General features: G+C 39.7%; 1 protein-coding gene across 8 annotated transcripts in view; it reads left to right on the top strand.

Annotated features, from left to right (window-relative positions):
• Nucleotides 1-18,158, top strand: part of inpp4b (inositol polyphosphate-4-phosphatase type II B) — a gene marked incomplete at its 3' end in the record, with an annotated part of 103,670 nt that overhangs the window by 54,085 nt on the left and 31,427 nt on the right. For 6 of the 8 annotated variants that reach the window (XM_079278484.1, XM_079278487.1, XM_079278482.1 and 3 more), the window contains 5 exons: nt 512-659; nt 6,994-7,124; nt 13,477-13,581; nt 14,184-14,237; nt 17,092-17,200. In XM_079278484.1, coding sequence (XP_079134610.1) covers nt 512-659; nt 6,994-7,124; nt 13,477-13,581; nt 14,184-14,237; nt 17,092-17,200 — 547 coding nt within the window. The remainder of the gene's footprint in view (nt 1-511; nt 660-6,993; nt 7,125-13,476; nt 13,582-14,183; nt 14,238-17,091; nt 17,201-18,158) is intronic. The other 2 variants (XM_079278486.1, XM_079278485.1) reach the window with 1 other exon arrangement.

Here is an 18,158-nt window from a genome sequence, read left to right as displayed (position 1 = left end):
GATTGATGCCATTAGCCACTCTCTGCAAAAATGAAGACGCTGGTGCTGAATCTGAATAGGTTTTAATGGGTGGTGGGGTTAGCAAGAAGAGTTCCGAAGTGAGTCAAGTCTCTCTGACCGACCGTTGTACAATAAATAAGCAATTCAAATGGAAATGGAAGAAAAACGATGCACAGGACAAGGTCTCACTATTTCAGTCAGTATTCTAGTCTGCTGTGCTGCCACTGAAGTAGAAAGAGAGAAAGAAAAAGGTCCTTGGAAGATGATAAACACCTTATCTTTGGCAGACACAGTTATTGATTATTGAATTTAATTTGTGCGTCATACATCATGTGACTCTTGAAGAGTTTCTGTCTGTACCTTCCCTAAGGGTTCCAGCTGTCAAAGTTGGTTTAGATCTTAGAATTTCAAAAGTTAAAATGATCTTTGATGAGAATGTGTTGTATTTTCTGCTGTGTCAGATGGTTCATTCTACCTTTCTTCCCTCCCTTTGTCTCCCTCTCTCCCTCAGTGTTCAAGAACCCAATATGCAAGGTGTACAAATTTCAAACAGTGGACAGCAAGTGGATGCTTGTGCGAGAACAAATGGAGGAGTGCGCGTTGTCCTTTAGCATCCCCAAGCAGCTGCTCTCACTGTATATCCAGGAGGACATGAGCAGGTAAGTCACTCTGAACTCATACTGTTGATCCAGTGGATGTCACTACCAGCTTTCTCATTGCATCGGAAAGCCCATTTTCTTGTTTGCGTCAACTAACCAGCCGATGAAGAACAATCAAAAGTTCAAAGTAAAACTGCAACCCGGTGTTACCTCATAATGTGTGCAGTAAGTGTGTGTAGTTTATAGATCGTCGTTCCCGACCCAGTTCATCGTAAGTGATTGTTTAAAAGTTCCGCCTGTATTTGGAGAGGCGTGAATTATTCAGATCTGATTAACACTTCAAACGAGGCTGCTATGCTCATGTATCCAGAACACGACTAACTTTGCCTCTGTCAAACACACACTCGTGCTTCTCCTGGTCCTCTCATAAAGCATTGAAAGAACGCTCTTTGAACGTCCTGCCACAGGTGCTGAATAGGACAAAACACTCCTCGAGATTTCAGTCCTGGTTCATTCTGTGACGCAGGTTAATACTACAGGTCCCTTAATTATGGGGGCAGCGAACACTCCTTGATCAGCCATTGTTTCAGAAATACAACAGAGAAGCAACTGGTGTATCTGTCAGCAGCACAGCCAAAAAAACTCAGAAAGTCAAGTTAGTAATTGGCCTTTTTACCGTCATGTCATGAGCAATTATGTATGACTGTATGCTGTGCACGGTGCAAGTAGTTTTCCACACAATGGCAGGTTAAAGTAAAGTTGTTTACATTGCAGAGGAGCCTCCAAACCTTTATCCAACAGCTCACTTTGGCGTCTCCTTCTTGATCCATTACTCCCCTAGAATATAAAACGACTAGATTGTTTTAGCACATGTTAAACTCCATCAAAACAGAGCTCGAGAACATTACTGCAATTAAAGTCCAGTTCAGTTGATAGTCTGTGAGCATACCGTGTGAGAATGAGGACAGGTGGGTGATGTTTCACCGCTCTTTGAGTGTGCACTCGTAATTAGATCCCGTGGTCCCTTCCTTCAGGCTCGACCAGTGTTTGTCAAGGCAGATCATTCCTCAACTGGCCTGTTGTCAGTGGAAACCCCTTATATAACACACAATGGCGTCCATACATACACGCACACACAGCTTCAGGTGATTTATCTCTACCCCCTTTAAAACAAAGAATTAAAAGGCGAAATACCCCCCTTTCGATGGACCACGATAGGAGCATGATCCCATTTAAATTGTGCAATGAATTACCCATATGATGCTTGTCAATTTAAAAGATCGCTTTTACACACATCGCTTCTGTATAGGCATGAAAAGATGCAATCAGAGACTTTGACGAATCGTCCGTGGGAGAATAGCTTGATTTGTAATCACAGTGTGCACCCAAAAAGATCATGGAGAGTTCAAGGACACAATCACATGCTAAAATATACACACAAGTGTGTTCAAACCCTCCACCGCACACATGCACATAGAAACAATCACACAGCCATTATTGACCGATTGCCTAGACAAGCTTTGTGATCAGTTCACCTGTCTTACAGACAATGGGTTCACATTTCTAGACCATGGCTCCCACCTTCTCAGTATCTCCTACCCTACTTTCTGTTTAAATAGAAGACAAACTGCTCTGCAAACCGATCATTTAAATCACAAATACATTTAGAGGACAATTATAGAATATTTATTAAACCTCTTATCTGTACAATGCAGCTCATGAGCACACAGCAGGCTCCTAACCATGACTACCATATAGAATGTTTGTTCATTAATAGGCATGTGTACCGTATCGCCAGCTTGGTTCAGCACCTCTCCTATAATCCTCTTTAAATGTTGTCTTTCTCCACGGTGCCTCTCCATTTAGCCGATTCTGTCAGCCAGCCTAACACTGTTGCTTGCGCTCTGTTTTTAAATGATTCAGTTATTGCTGTGAAGTTGTGAGTGTCGTGGCGGATGGTGGGTGGCTTAGTTTGCTTCACCGCTCTGTGATAATCTTGGATATTTCTTCCTTGTGTGTGTTCGCGTTGATGTCTACAGTCATGTATTAATCTAACTCTGCCAACACAGAGGTGCCTGATTTTCCTTCTTTCCTCCAGTGATAATGCTGTGGCTCCTTGTGTTTGTGTGTGTGGTTATAAAGATAATTTATGCATGTATAGTAGTGTGTCGGTGTGTGGGTGTCAATTTAACCCCATTCATTAAGAGCTGTCTGGTTTCTGATTAATTGGGGGGAAAAAACACGCCACCTTCTTTTCCTGTTCATAAATAAGTACTGTGATAACGTATCAAGATCATGTGCCTAAATTACAACAAATGTATTCTGTTGTCCCAGTCAGCTGTCTTGTCATTGTTCTACTTGATTATTGTCCATCTTTTAATTTTCTAGTACCTGCTTAATATTTTAGTCAAGATAAATTACTAAACTAAACTTTATTCAAAACTTAATCATTGTTGTACAGACTTTTTTCTTAAAATCTTAGTAATTATATCCCCTCTTCCATTCTTTCTTTTCTTGTAGGATACTGTTTTTTGTCTACCTATTTTTATTTGTTGTCCATTAAGCCATTTATTATATCCTACAGAAGATAATGAGATACTCCAACTAACTTCTGCCAGCTTCCTTAAATTTCACATTAGTCACGCGCTGGCCCACTGACCAATCGCGGCGCACGTTAATGCTGACGTACTTAGCAGGTACCTGGGTAGCAGTGGCACGTCAAAGAATACGCCCAATATGTCAAACTAAAGAACTGATTGGTTGAAGACTATGACAATCAACAATATTGTCCCCATTCACTTAAACTGTCTGCACATGGATCCCCGTGTGAGTCTGCAGGCCTCGGACCCTCTTCTTACCTAGAGACACAGAGGTGAAATCTGATTGGATAAAAGCTCTACTTAAAACAAGCTGCACTGGAAGCAGAGCAGCAGAGGAAGACAGTAGCTGTGCAATGAGGAAATAAGATAATGGAAAAATATTTTTATAAATTATAATACATGTAGTGTATTTAAGAAAAATTATTAAATTATAAAATAGATATAACTTTGTGATTCTGTTTAGGCCAGCTTCTCTTGCAGGCCCTGACGGCCCACCACTGATGTATGCATATATATGTATATATATGGACATAAACACACATATATGTATATATGTATTAAAATGTATATACAAATGTACATATGTACTGTATAATGTCAACAAACCCTAAACATCAACGAAAATCATGAACAAACTTACTAATTATCATCAGTAAACAACAGGACAAGGGAAATGGGTTCATTCTCACCACAGTATACAGTATTAGAGCATAACTACAGTATCTTAATAATGATGAATTGAACAAAATAGGTTGCGCAGTGTGTGTGTACAGTAGAGTGTCCATGCATTTAACAAGTTTGGTCATTTGAACCTTGTAAATGAATAATTTGTAATTGTATCTTGTAGATCCTATAATATTCAATATTACACAAAAATTAAATCTCAGATATTTTCTTACCTATAAAATGTTTATTGGAGCACTTTTTTCAAGTGTATGGCGTTCGATGTAACACCGAAAAACCTGAGTGACCTTTTTTTACATGCATATAGTTAATCAGTCTACACTTGCTCTTATCGAGCCTTTCCCCAATCACACCTTTACTCTTTCCAGACAATAGACCACTGATTAAGGAGGTGATACCATAGCTCTCTACCACTGCCGTATCACCCTCATTTAGCAAGCAGATGTGTTTCTCTTTTATTTTATCCATTATCTATTATTTAGGCTGAGATCTATTGTCTATTGGACTATTATGGACGATTGTCTCTCAGGAGACAATAGTCCACTATGGCACTGTGATCCACAATAAGCAGTGTCTGAGAGGTATAGTTAGAGGTTAAGATAATTGTGAGTAGTTGCAATATCTTAAAGAGAATGGTAATGATCTTGTGCCATGTAATATTTGCTTTATTAATCAGTAAATTAGAGAACATCCACCCTTGATTGGTTAGAATTGCCCAGTTATGGTACAAGGGGTCACTTCAACTGAACTGGGTACACGGTTACAGAGCACCACTATCCTGTCATAAAGTGGCTCATCTCGTCTGTGTACATAAACATCCTTCATAACTACGAATAAAGTATCAGGGCCTCCAAGGGTTGTCCCATTTCATTGGGTAAGATTTCAACAACTACCCATTTTAACTCTGTTCCAAAGTGCAACTCAAAAACTATGGTGTAGCGTTAAAAAATGGAATGGGATATATATAAGCTGGGAAATCTACTTCAATGCTTGTGTCCTTTAACAAGCATCAATGAAAGACGCTTGATTTTGTTTTATTTTTTATAAAATATAAAAATATAAAATAAAATAAAAATATATATTTTTATTAGTAGTTTGTGTTTCCCTTTTTAAGAACTGATGCTTTTTTCCCCTTTGTTTTCCTCTTAAAATGAATAGTCATTTCCAACAATATAAATCTCATTTTTTAGACTTTTCCAAAAGAACAGATCAACCATTTGTTTTACAGCTGGTTCAGTTGTTTTTAGTCGTGCTTGAATTTGATTTTAAAATGTGAGCTGTACGTAGTTTGCTGATGGCATACTGTGCTGGAGTGTGGATTTCAAGATTTAGTTCACCCAAATTATGATGAATACAATTTTTTTTGAATTACCTCTAGTGATATCAACCCATGCAGATCATTACATTGTTATCTATATTTAGGAGGTAAAATAACTACCGTAATATCACATTCTTTTCTTTCCTTTATTTTTGACCTTGATATAAATCAGTACTCTCCGGTTGCCAACTATGGAGACGCTGTTCCTGAATTACCTCAAACCTATTCTGTTGTGCAATTTCTTATGACTTAAAGTTCTACACTCCCCACAAGGAAACATCAAGCTAAGCACAGCAGGGAGTGAAATGCTAACAACAGCAGTAGCAGCAAGTAATGGAATAGCTTTCTGGTGAACGGCATCACAGCAAACATGCAGCAAAAGAGAGAGCAGAGTACTGACTGCTTAAGTAGAGCGCCATGATTAAAAGGGTGCATTTGATATATACGATGCGGTGAGGAGACTGGGCCATGCGAGTGAAGCGGAGGACTCAAGTTGGGCTGCCTGACCCTCGCGGGTATCACTTTGTTAAGCTTATATTGGCAAATATATCAGTCTAGCTCTAGTGACAGTGTTTAGAAAAGTGACATTCATTTACTTTTTTAAGGGTTGAATTTTATATTAGAACTATAGCATGTCTTTTCAGAAACAATGTGTGTGGGTAATTAGCAGGTATGGCTACCACTAGAAATACGTATATATGAGAAAATATGTTTGTTTGTTTTGACTGAAACCCCCTCTTGAAAAACTTGTGGGTTTGATCATTCATATGATACATCACCTTGACTCACTATCTCTCTCTGGCACTATTTCTATTGTGCTCTGCTGTGTATTGAAGTACTTCAAAGTAATCTGAAAATAACTTACTTACCTGGAGGAGACCAGGAAATAGTGTGGAGAGGCTATCAGCGCCTTACGCTTTGTTGTAGTAGTTGAACTATACAACAAAGAAATAACTACTACATTATGCATTCAAGCAATTACGCCTGGTCTTAACAATAACTTGAACCAATGAGCATGCAGCCTTTCATTTTAAGATATACTTTATACAAAATGCATGAGGTATAATCACTGAAAATTGGGCTCGTTATCATGAAAGCAATGCATATGACCATGTATTTGTTATCCTGAATACAATGTTGAACCTCCTTCAACCTCTAATTTCTATAATATCAGTGCTATTTACTTTTCAATGGGTGCTGGAGGGCAGGTTCCTGAATGACATCTGTTCATCTGATGTCGCCTTTCAGATGCAAATAATGAGCCAATGAAAGAGGCTGTACTTCCTACTAGGCAATCAGCTCCTACACACACAGACACACACTCCGGCACGGCCACTGTTTATTCCTAAAGAAGGGGCACAGATGATTGTGGCCTTAGGCTGCAGACACAACTAGCTGAAGGACAGTCAACCCGTAATGGTAAAAGAATGGCGGGAGCAAGGGAGTAATTTGATAGGGCAGAGTGGATAAGTGGGCACCACCTACTAGCCTCAGGTCCAGAAATGTGTTTATCTGGCTCAGCGCAGGGTGCTTCGGGTCGTTACTGCGTATACATGTGTGTCTTGGCCAGTATGTGCAAGCCTGTGTCTGCGATTTACCATAATTGTTAAGTATTGCAATAATACCCAATATGTTTTTCTCTCTTGCTTTAGATAGTTTTATGTCTAATGTCAATGTTTTAAACAAAAGAGAAGCTAAGCAGAAGGAGCCAAAATGTGTGGACGTCATTAATGATTTGTTTGACATCCATTAAAACCACAAAAGGTCCTCATAGATCTGTGTTTATCTGCAGGGTGCAGGACCTGAGAGAGCTTGGCGAGCTTTCTCCTCACTGGGACAACTTAAGAAAAGAGGTGATGACTCGATACGGAGGAATCATCAACTCCTACCAGGAGACTTTGGCTGAACTGGACAAGATTACTGGTATGACTGCACCTGCTGCTACATTTCACATTCATATCTGTGTCCGCACATGCATTCATGCACACTCTGCATACAAAGGTTTTTCACTCTAAATTATACAAACTCACTTGGTTATGAATGAGTTCCAAGATGTGTCCCTGGTTTTATTGCTTTATTGACCCGCCTTTGTTCAAATATGATTATCCAGGTTTTATAAAAATGTTTTTTTTCTCTTCTATCATGGTTTGTCCTTGGATGGCATACTGTTGTACTGTGAATAAGTAGAAGTAGAGCACCTGGCTTAGGTTTGCAGGTGACACTGCTTACATTATCAATCAACAAACACTTTGTCTTTCCAGTAAAATTGGTAATTCGTTGTTTAAAAAAAAAGAAAGAATCTGTTGGTTGTGGTGAAAGTTGTCTCTTACTGTAATGTGTGGTCCCTAAATATAGAAAGATGTTGGGAGTAACTAAAGGAGTGGGGTGTGCATGTAACCTGCCCTGACCTGTCAGTACATTCTGGGTGATTTGTGTCAATGCAAAGCTCAGTGAGAGGTTGATGAATTGATCTACTCGCTGTCAAAGAGTTTCCATAGCAACAGAGGTTTCATCAGGGCCAGTGTAAATGTGTGTACCCATGTGCCGCTCTGTGTTTTGTTGAAGTAAACGTTTGCAGTGCACATAAAAACGGATGCAAATCTGTGCCATGTGCAAACATAACACGAGTCTTGCATCTCATTTGCAAATAGTCTGTGTTCTACTTGGTATGCAAATAATATTGCACACTTTTTGCAAATGTTTTACATAATAAAATTAAGCAGTTATCTCTGATGTGAGCACGGAAAGTAATTAGGCGGCCTCTGACACTTAACAAGGAAACGTTGGAGATGTGATCATGCCACAGAATGCCAGCGTGATGTTTAAATTGTGTTTAGAAAGAGAAATGTAGCAGATGTATTTGCTTTGTTTAGTTTCATTGCTCAAAAGGACTTTTTGGACATAACCTCACCACAACGCTATCAAAAAACGTGTGCACAAATCACTGGTTCTGCTGCCAAACAATCCATTGTCTGTCTCCTTAACGGCCCTCTGTCTGTGCCGCTCCAGTAAAACTTGTACTTGCGTCATAGGCTCCGCCATAGCCTATTCTGTCGCTACTGTTGCGAAATGACTCGTTTCACTATCAGAATTTGATCAATTCGGTCGGATAACATTTGGAAAATGTAGAAGAGCGGCACGATTGAACTGTTTTATCCCCGTTCAAGTTAGCGTAGGGCTAAACAGCAGTGAGAGGGAATAAACCCGCACCTATTATTGAGCGTGGTTTCAGAGCCTTCAGCGGACACGCCCCCCCACCCAGCGTTTCAGAACAAAGAAAGCTGCTTTTTTTTTTCTCCACGATTGTGAAACATAATTTTACATACCTGTCGACTTTTTGGCAGGTATGTAAATTTGGCTGGGTGGTCAATAACATAAACGCAGAACATATGTTTAGTTTTGCTTTACCCCGACTTTAAATTGTCATGGATTTAAACTATAGCAGGAATAACAAAACAGACATTAAAGTGCTCATCAATCACTCTGGATTTGTTTCTTTCCCTCTCCATAAGCTTTCTCTATGCATATTCTACTTCCTATGGGTATAGGACCATTATGGCTCCTGATTAATTTAACTCTGATTTACTCTCATCCCCATAATGAGATATTTGTCACTGCTTCATTTGCTTTGGCCAGCTGATACGAGATGGTGGTGGCTAAGCCTCTGCACTGCCTGCCTGAGCTCTGAGTGAGGGAGTCGAGGGCGAGGGGAACAGAGAATGTGGCATTGGTCATTATTGTTAAGTCCCTTGTGGCACAGATGCTGCAACACACAAAGGCACCCCTGTCACATTTACCACTGTAATGCTGTCCTGCAACTTAACAGGATGACAGACATTGCTAAACATGTTGGGTGGGCAAACTGTTCCAGATGAATTATTAACAAGTAAGATCATTAGAAAATGCAGAAAGTAGAGATACAAAAACAATTGGTGGTGTGGAGATGGTTTGAGTGTGAAGACCAGTCGGTGAGCAAAGACAGGGGAGTGATGGAAAAAGTGTATGGGGAAAAAGCATCATTATTCTCGTAACTTGTCAATACTACACAAATCAATACTTTAAGGTATTAATACGATTTTACTTTAAAATAACAACGGAACTGGAGAAACTGCAGGCAGAGAAACAGTCTGCTGGGAGGTGGCGGTAAAGTCCTCATGTTTGGATTCCATTTAATACATTTGTAATGATGAGCTGACCTCAGCAAACAATTCGGATGCTCTAATAACTCTATTCCATTCATAAATGAATCATTCCTACTTTCATTGTTTACCAGCCGGCGAGTTAAAGGCATAGACATAATCCTGTTAGCGTGGTGTTTGTTGGACCTGCTAGCACTTCTCTGCACAAAAGTGTCAGTCACTCTTAAACTCCACTGATGGGATAACGTCCAGCTCAAGTCCCAGAGCTACGTATTGCAGATTAAGGCGCATACCTCACTTTCTCTCTTTAATAGCTGTATTAGAACAGAAGTCTCTGTTGTCTGTTGCCTGTAGGTAAAGATGTTCAGCTGTGGAGTACACAGACATTTTATGTTTTGCAGGTCACTTCAGATAACATGAAAAACAATAGTAACAAAGAAAAGCCCTTACAAGTAATGGCCAAAATGTTAAAAGACATAAATTGGATCCAAGTTATAAAAAAATAAAAAAAACAGTCAGACATGTTTCACTTGTCCAATCCATACCTCTCTCTCAGGCCGATTCCACTGCTCACACAGCGTGTGTCCAGTCCCCCTCTATGTCTACAACATATCTAGCTGTGGATTGATTTTAAAAAGCCTGCTGTGCTCTCAGCGCCACAGGACCATGAAGATGAAACCCTTAACATGCTACCGACCTACATGGATCTGACAGGCCTCACTTATAAGAAGGTGTTGCTGTAGTTTGTGATCTGTTTTTTCTTTTCTTCTCAGCTTGTTGTCAGGATCACAGGCAGACATTTCTAAAATCACAGGATATAATCATATGCTGAAGGATTCACAGAGTAGAGAAAAGTGGCTAAGAGCAAATAAATAACAGGAAAGATTAAAAGAAGAGATAGTGACCCCGATGTTGGTCAGTGTTGCTGGCAACCAGCCCTTCTGTCACATTGCCAGCCCACCTGGGCAAACAGATGGGGATGTGATACGGCTAATTCATCTAACCTACAACGGTCACTAGCTCGATTAGCCTGGTCCCCAGAGCTCTACAGCAGACAGTGAGCAGAAATGACAGCTTAGCCATCGGCTTGAATGTTAGCCTTTGGAAACAGCTCCTTATGTAGCACAGAAATTGGTTGGTGTACACCGAGGAACGCAGTTATTCTGTCTGGATTGGATGGATTTTGAAGTTTTGTACGGACATTCATGTTCCCCAGAGGATGAAGCCTACTGACTTTGGTGACTTTTACTCTTAGCACCACCATGAGATTGACTTCTTCTTTTTGATTATTTGATGGATTTCTTTGAAATTTGCAACAAATATTGAAGGTCCCTTCAGAATCAATTCTAATAACTTTGATGATCCTCTCGGAATTTTATTTAGTGCCATCATCTGGTCAAAAATGTTATTTTGTTTCATTGCCAAAGTCCTGCAAAAGCTGATGCCATTCCCCATCAGCCTCAGCTGTACTTTATGGTTAGTGGTGGTGGTTGCATGTTAGCATGCTCAAGATTCAAGTCTTTTATTGCTCAAGTGCAAGTGTACAAGGGCATTGGAATTATTGCGAGGATCATTCAGTCAAGTAAAAAATACATATGATAAATACAATAGAAATATGCAAATTATAATAAATATAAAGCGATACACATGATTGACAGATAAGGAATCTAGCTTATATTTAGTAACATGCTCAACTGAGAGTGTAATGTCCAGTTTATTGGAGACTGCACATTTCTACATGTGGAGATTATGTTTTCACTGTATTTAGACAGATTGTATAATCAGTGGGTAGAAATGGCATCTGTTTACATTTGCACTTTGGTAAGTATAGCAGCAAATCTGTTAACACCTTAGGAAGAAGACATGATTGATATTCAGTGCTTGAAAATAATAAGTCACATCGCCGTCAGCTCCAGCTGAGTCATATATCCCTTTCTGAGAGGCAACACATTTCAGCTTGAGTGGGTCAGCAGTTGCAGCATTATATACACAGTGATGGAGGTGCAGCGGATTTGTTTTCATGTTTGGCCAACCTGCCTAATGATGTTAAAAAATCTGTGGCAGGTAACTGATTTTCCCATCTAGATTCTGTGTAAACATAAACCTTCTGTCGCACTGAAGCTTTGATTGGTGCATTCTGGTCTGTTGCCTCGAGAGTAATTAATGAACAGGACTGAAAAGAGTGTGTACTGCGTAGTTTAGTTCTTCCCAACACAAAGTGAAAGTTAGGGCACATGCCAGTTAGAAGAGCTAGAAAGTGTCGATACTAAGTCTGTTTTGGCATCATGCTGCAATTAATATACACTGTGAGGAGTAGTACACACAGAAACACACTCTGTTTGACATTAATATTTGGAAATAGTAGCTGAATTTCAGTCATTTACTCTACTCGCCTTTTTGGTGTTTTTATAAATAAGAAAAGAATCATTGTCTACAAGATATTGTACACCAGTCAGTGTCTTTGAGAAACATTGGTATTTAATGAAATCCTTATCTTAATTCTGCTGTCACATATTCATATTGTCATATAGTCATACATCTGCTACCAGCAGAGACACTGGGCACAGTAATCTTCTTCAGCAGTGTTGATATTACTCATGCCGATTAAACCAATCAGATAGTGCTGTGGGTGAGACTTTGCATTAGAGCCAAAGTCGTGCATCCTTCAGTTAATTTACTTTTATCAGCAAACTGATTTAAAAAAACAAACAATAATGCAAAAGGGCTGAATATCGCGGCCGATAATCAGCCAGACAATCGATCAAGACAGAGACAGATAGATAGATAGATAGATAGATAGATAGATAGATAGATAGATAGATAGATAGATAGATAAGTCACAACACAACATCTGCACAGCTGTTAACAGTGGGTGAGAATTAACATAAGGAACGAGCACATCGGGTATTTACCTGCACTTCCATATAACTCATTTACAATATTTGTTTCATTACAATTTGGATTAGTGAATCACATCGACGTGTTTATTCCATCAATGTGCTCTATGATCTTCACGATGAAATTGCTTTTCCGCACACAAGCTGGAAAACACTTTTGTAACCTGAGCTTTATTCCTTACAGAGGAAATTCAAAGTCACGTGTGTTTAAAGAGGATTTAACAGCCAAACTAGATTATGAAACTTTGTGATATGAGTATTTTTGTTCACCCTTTTGGACTTCTGTGCCCATTTTGAATACCTTCTTTGTGACTCAATTACTTCTGCTCTAGCAAACATCACAACTCCTCTGAATTGCCTCTGTTCCTTGATTGTTCTTGAAAGCTTTGCCTCAACTCAAAGAGGCTCATCAACCCTATTTACATATTTGAGCAGGCAACATGGAGTATCAAGATTGTGTTTTTGAGCTTAAATGTAAGCCACTGACAAAGAGTATCATTTGTCAGAACATTTTAATTGGACGTTCTGAGCAAAGTAGTGGCTCCAACGGGCGTACAATCCTATGCTTAAAGGATTACACTGCTCGTTAGAGGATGTTATAAGCAGTTGATTCAAATGAGCTACTTTTGAAATGCTTCTTCTCTAATTGATACATTCTCTATCTGATGGACATATATGAGTGTTAAATGATCTTTCATGGGAATTTAAACGTGGAATGGTTTGGAGGAACTTGATTTCAATCACAAACCAAGAATAATTTGTAGTTTACTGTTTGTGTTAAAATGATGCTTTCTTTGGGGAAGTGGCTGGGGAAATTGGGCTTTACTCATTTGAAATAGTGGCTGTGCTGCTCTTTGTTTTGGGGTATTCTGAAAGCATTGTTAAGAAACCATTCACTCAATCTTTCACTTAATCTTTCACTCAGTTGTTCATTAAATATGTCTCAAGACATTCAATTACACAAAGGTTTTTTTTTTAAATTGGAAAATCAAAGAGAACATTTGAACATCAATCCACATTATTATCTCATGTTTGCTTCTCTGTTTCTGTGCCTGACTTCATAAGCACAGAAACAAGGTTATAAAGAGAACAGCCATCTAAAGCAATCATGTTGGAAAGATCGTAGTAAAGCTGAAAGCAGACTGTGAGGTATTAAGTGCAAGGGATGTTTATCTTTTAAACATCCACCCCAATTATATTTCATGACAATGTGACATATACTTGTGTACTTTTTTTTAGGTCGTTCATTCAAGCCAAGCTGCTGCAAAGCCCAGAAATCTCTGGAGTTCATTCCAATAAACCTGCACACCCAGAGGATGAGAGTGACGTGCCCCAGAAAAACAGGTATAATTACACTACTGCTTTATACTCCTGTTGGACCTATTATTACACCTTATACTTACACCTGGTGAAGGTAAGTCCAATATTCACACTCTTGTTGCCCTGTTTTTGGTCTTATCAACCTCTGAGTGAACATATGATGCTGTTAAGTGCTACACTTTGTTCACCAGCTGCTAACTGTGTCTATCTGCTGTTTGGTGCAGAGCAAATTGGGAACAATATTTTTTAGAGATTTTTCGCAAACAGTTGGCCACACAAACAGTGTGACAGTGAACCAAAACAGTCAAATTTAGCCGAAACTGACTATAAAATGCCATAAAACCAAAGGGAAGCTGCAGATTCAGGAGATAATTCTCTGTACGTGTATCAATGCAAGCGACCCCTTTCTCATTGTCATGTTATTTCCCATAGTCATTTCAAATATTGTTGTTATATATATTGTAAAAATAGATTAAAGCTGCTTCAAAATGTAATACAAACCTGCTCAAAAGCAACTTGGCAAAACAGAAAAAGCAGGTATTGTGGAAAAGTGGTTTCATATGCAAACTTTTCTATTCGCTGCTCTACTTTTGTGTTTCTATGCCTGTGACTTCTCCACCTGTCAGAGATACTCAGAGGGCTCAGACGTGGTGGTTCTAGTTCATCGTCCAGGTTGAAAGGTGAGAATTAACTTGGCCTGAGAAAGATAGACTGAACACTAATTAAGCCCTTTGCGTTTTTTCCAGAGAGAAATACTGGGTTGTCTCCTCCGCCGCTGCTCTCTAGCTCTGTGTATTAGGGCGACTAACGCTGCCTCGCTACCTGTGAGTGGACTCCATTTGGATGATTGATGGAGAAGTTGAAGACAGACAAATCTTGATATAAACTGTGCTTCTTTCAGTGGAGACATCAGGGATGACAGATAAAATAAGTAACATCAAGTCATCATACAACCCTGAAACTGTCCTGCACTGTCAGGGCAGGAAAAGAGGGAAATAAAGATAAAACGAGCCTGAGAGAAGTTTGTCAATTGATTGATAGACACTCTGATAATGACCCTCTGTGGGGCCAATTCACACCTTGATTCAATTCCAGGCAGTGGTGCTTTAGCTGATATGTCTGTGTGTGTGTGTTAACTCTACTTTTATACTTCAGTAGGACCTTGAGTACTAGCAGGAATACACAGCTCCCATCGGCTTCATATTTTTAATTAAGAAATCTGGGTAAAAGCAGTGATTAATGGCTCACAAATACAAAACCTTGATTAATGCAAAGAAGATATGTTTCACACAAATTAAGTACATTTTTTAAAAGATAAATCAAGCTCAGCCCATGAAATGTTTTATTGAATACACTGTCATGCATAAGCTGTCCGCCCCCCCCCCCCGTGCTTTATTCTTACCTTAAACATGCTGCGCATCGTCTCACATACAAGTCAGTTACAGTAAATGTCAATGGATTCATGAAAAGAGGCATCACTTGACATGCAGTGAGCAGAAAATCATTGTAATGTGAGTTTGACATACACCCTGTGCTGCCGTCATTCCTCATACAGGAAGAGTTTCCTTTTAATGACGACTTCATATTCAAGTCATTTGTCGTTGACTGTATTTTTTCCATGTCCACATTTAGACTTTTACATCAATATTTGAATACGTTGGATCAGTATATTTATAACAACAGGGAAACAAAATGCATCTGTAATGCAGATATTTTCCCAAAAATGATGTGGAATTGTAAAGATAGCACATTTAGAAACATGTCTTTGGATCTAAACCTTATTCTCTTGTATTTTCAAATTTTAGTACCTTTTATCTAATTAGATGAAGTGTATTATCGTCTTTCACCGCTGCATACCAGTAGGAACGTAGGAACACACGGCAGCATCCAGGTGGAATAGTAGCTGCATTGCATATAGTGCAACACCCCCATTTGACCATTGTTGCATGTAATTTACCCCTTCTTTCTCTCTGCCTATCTTCCCTGTCTGTCCCTTAACTGTCATTTAACCAATAATAATATATTGTATATATAATCGTGAAAATAATGGAACCGTCTTCTTAATGTAGCGAGGCCTAATTTTCAACTGTTGCTAATTGCTCTATTGTTCTTTGATTTTCTGAAATGATGCTTTTCCTTGCCATGCATTCCACTCAACAACGATGAACCATTTATTTTCATTTCGTCTATTAATCATCCAGCAAAAACAACTGCTGTCGTCTGCCTCCAAAATGACAAGTGCAAAATGTTTCCAGCCTAAAAAGCTCAGCAGAACTGAAAGCGTTGTTCAGCACTCATTTGGGTCAAAAAGGACCCTTTTGTCATTCTTGAACAGGTTTGTGGAATGGGTTCAGTGTGAATTATAACCACTCATCCTGACTGCCGCAATAAATTTCCTCTTTGAGAGAGCAACTGCCCTCTCAGTACTTAAACAGCTTATTCTGTTGTTGATATATTGCATATTGAAAAAAGGATAGTGTGAGAGCGAGACCAGGCAAATCGAGCACAAATTGGTCATTGCACTTGATGTTCTGAAACCCGCTAATGAATTATGGTACACTTCTGCTGCGGGAGAACCAATTAAGGGAACTTGGACACCCACAAACTCTTGGGGCCAAACGTGTGGTGGACAGGGAGCCTCAAGGCCAGGCTCAGGGATAATGAATGGAAGAAGCAGTGTAGCAAAGCGCCAATATCAAACCACTCTTGGTCTATTGTGGTGTTGTTAGGGGACGGGAGGCTGTTGGCCGCACTGCCATTCACATCTCTGTGGCGACACTTGGAGCTGTGTTGCGTCATTCATTTCTATTGTCAACGATTTTTCAAGCAGTGTTTTCTTCCAGTCGGCGCTGTGCACTGTTGCTTTCCCTGAGGTGTTCATTAACTGACCCGGCACTGAATCACACCAAAATATTCACCCCCATAAACCCCCGTCCACCTGCTCTCCCTCCTCCCTTGTTTTCTGATTTAATTGTCAGCCTCAACCATTACTCATTCAAAACAAGGCCTTTTGTAAGCACCCCTGTGCCCGCCTAGCCGTCTGTGAAGTGTTTATTTACTTGTGACGGCGGTGTGCAAATTGGAATGAAGTGCTGTGACATTCGTCGTCCTTCTGGTTCAACGTGGGACCAACGTTAAGACCAAAAGATGGCTGGAGAGAAATGACGCCTGAAAGATACTGGCCAAGTGCAGAATAATGTCATGTCTTATGTCAATGTCTTATTTGTGCTTGAATATGATGCATCTGTGGGCTTAAAACTACAGAGTGCAGGTTAGAATTTACCTTCGCCCCATTACTCATTTTTACTGAATAGAGCTTGAAGGCATCGTAAATACAACACTTATTAGATGTATCGCTGGAGAGTATATTTGGCTAAATTCTGACTCAAAATCAGGTATATTTTACACTTTCACCGGGATTAATTTATCCCCTTGAATCTCGTTTTTCTTGTTATTTAATGTGCGAATCTTCCACGGTGCTGTATAATACATCTCCTTATTTTAATTCCATCAAATCTATTTTCTGTCTTACAGATGCATTCTACGACATTGTCACTGTCGGCGCCCCTGCAGCCCATTTCCAGGGGTTCAAGTGTGGTGGTCTGCAGCGTCTCCTTACCAGATATGAAGCAGAGAAAAAGAGGTAGGAGAAAGAACAACACCTGGCCAACCTGTACACCAATGGTGTTAAGAAGGAGCATGGATGATTTAATACGGGACACATGCTGAGGTGGAAACATGCTTCCATTGACAAAATAATTTAACTTGGGCATACTTGATAGTGGCAGAGAGATTTGTTGTCCCTGGCCTATGGACTTGATCTTCACAGCCCCCTACAGTTACTCACAGCCGAGCCATGCTGAATTTAGACTGGAACTCCACTGCCTCCGACAGCTCAATTTGACTGGAGGCAACAGACATGATGGAACAGTCTTGTTGAGTCAGAAGTTCCTCTGTACTGGCTCTTTTCCCTGGCAGGCATTGTGTTTTCTCCACCCTGAAGTTGTATGTTAGCTTGCCACTGAAGAGCCACATATTTCACTGCACATTTTTGTTACAACTTCCCAGCTGCCAGCTGGAGCTCGCTCTTAAAAAGCACTTCAATTCAAAACCAAAATGATCAGAAGTTGTCATGCAATGAATGAGGACATTTCTCATCTGAGGTAATGTCTGGTGCTAATATTGTTACTACAAAGAGTATGAGATGTGTAGAGTGCAATTGAACAACATTCCAAAATCATTGACTGACAGAAATTAGTCGACAATAAGCCCTGCAATAATCAATCATCATTACGGCAAAAATATTTCACAAGGAGTGAGTTCTTAATCAGAAAAACTATGAGTAAACCAGACCAGCAGAGAAGGTTGACTGAATAAATTGAGTCCACACTACTATGGTTGTGTTACACAGATACAAAGCGCACAAACACAGACTGAACGTGCACTCCGGGAGAACAAATGACTTCCTCAAACCTCAAGATCAGCAGTATCCTGTACATTTTGCTGTCTATGCCATTTAGATGCAGGACGGAGGTATATGTCACTGGAGTTCAGTATGTGGTCACTTGAGTGATGCCAGAAGAAATGAAGGGTGATTTTTC

Source organism: Melanostigma gelatinosum (assembly GCF_949748355.1).
Source record: "Melanostigma gelatinosum genome assembly, chromosome: 11".
Classification (NCBI taxonomy): Eukaryota; Metazoa; Chordata; class Actinopteri; order Perciformes; family Zoarcidae; genus Melanostigma; species Melanostigma gelatinosum.
The sequence above is the reverse complement of the archived record's forward strand: the minus strand, read 5'-3'. Positions and strand labels throughout refer to the sequence as shown.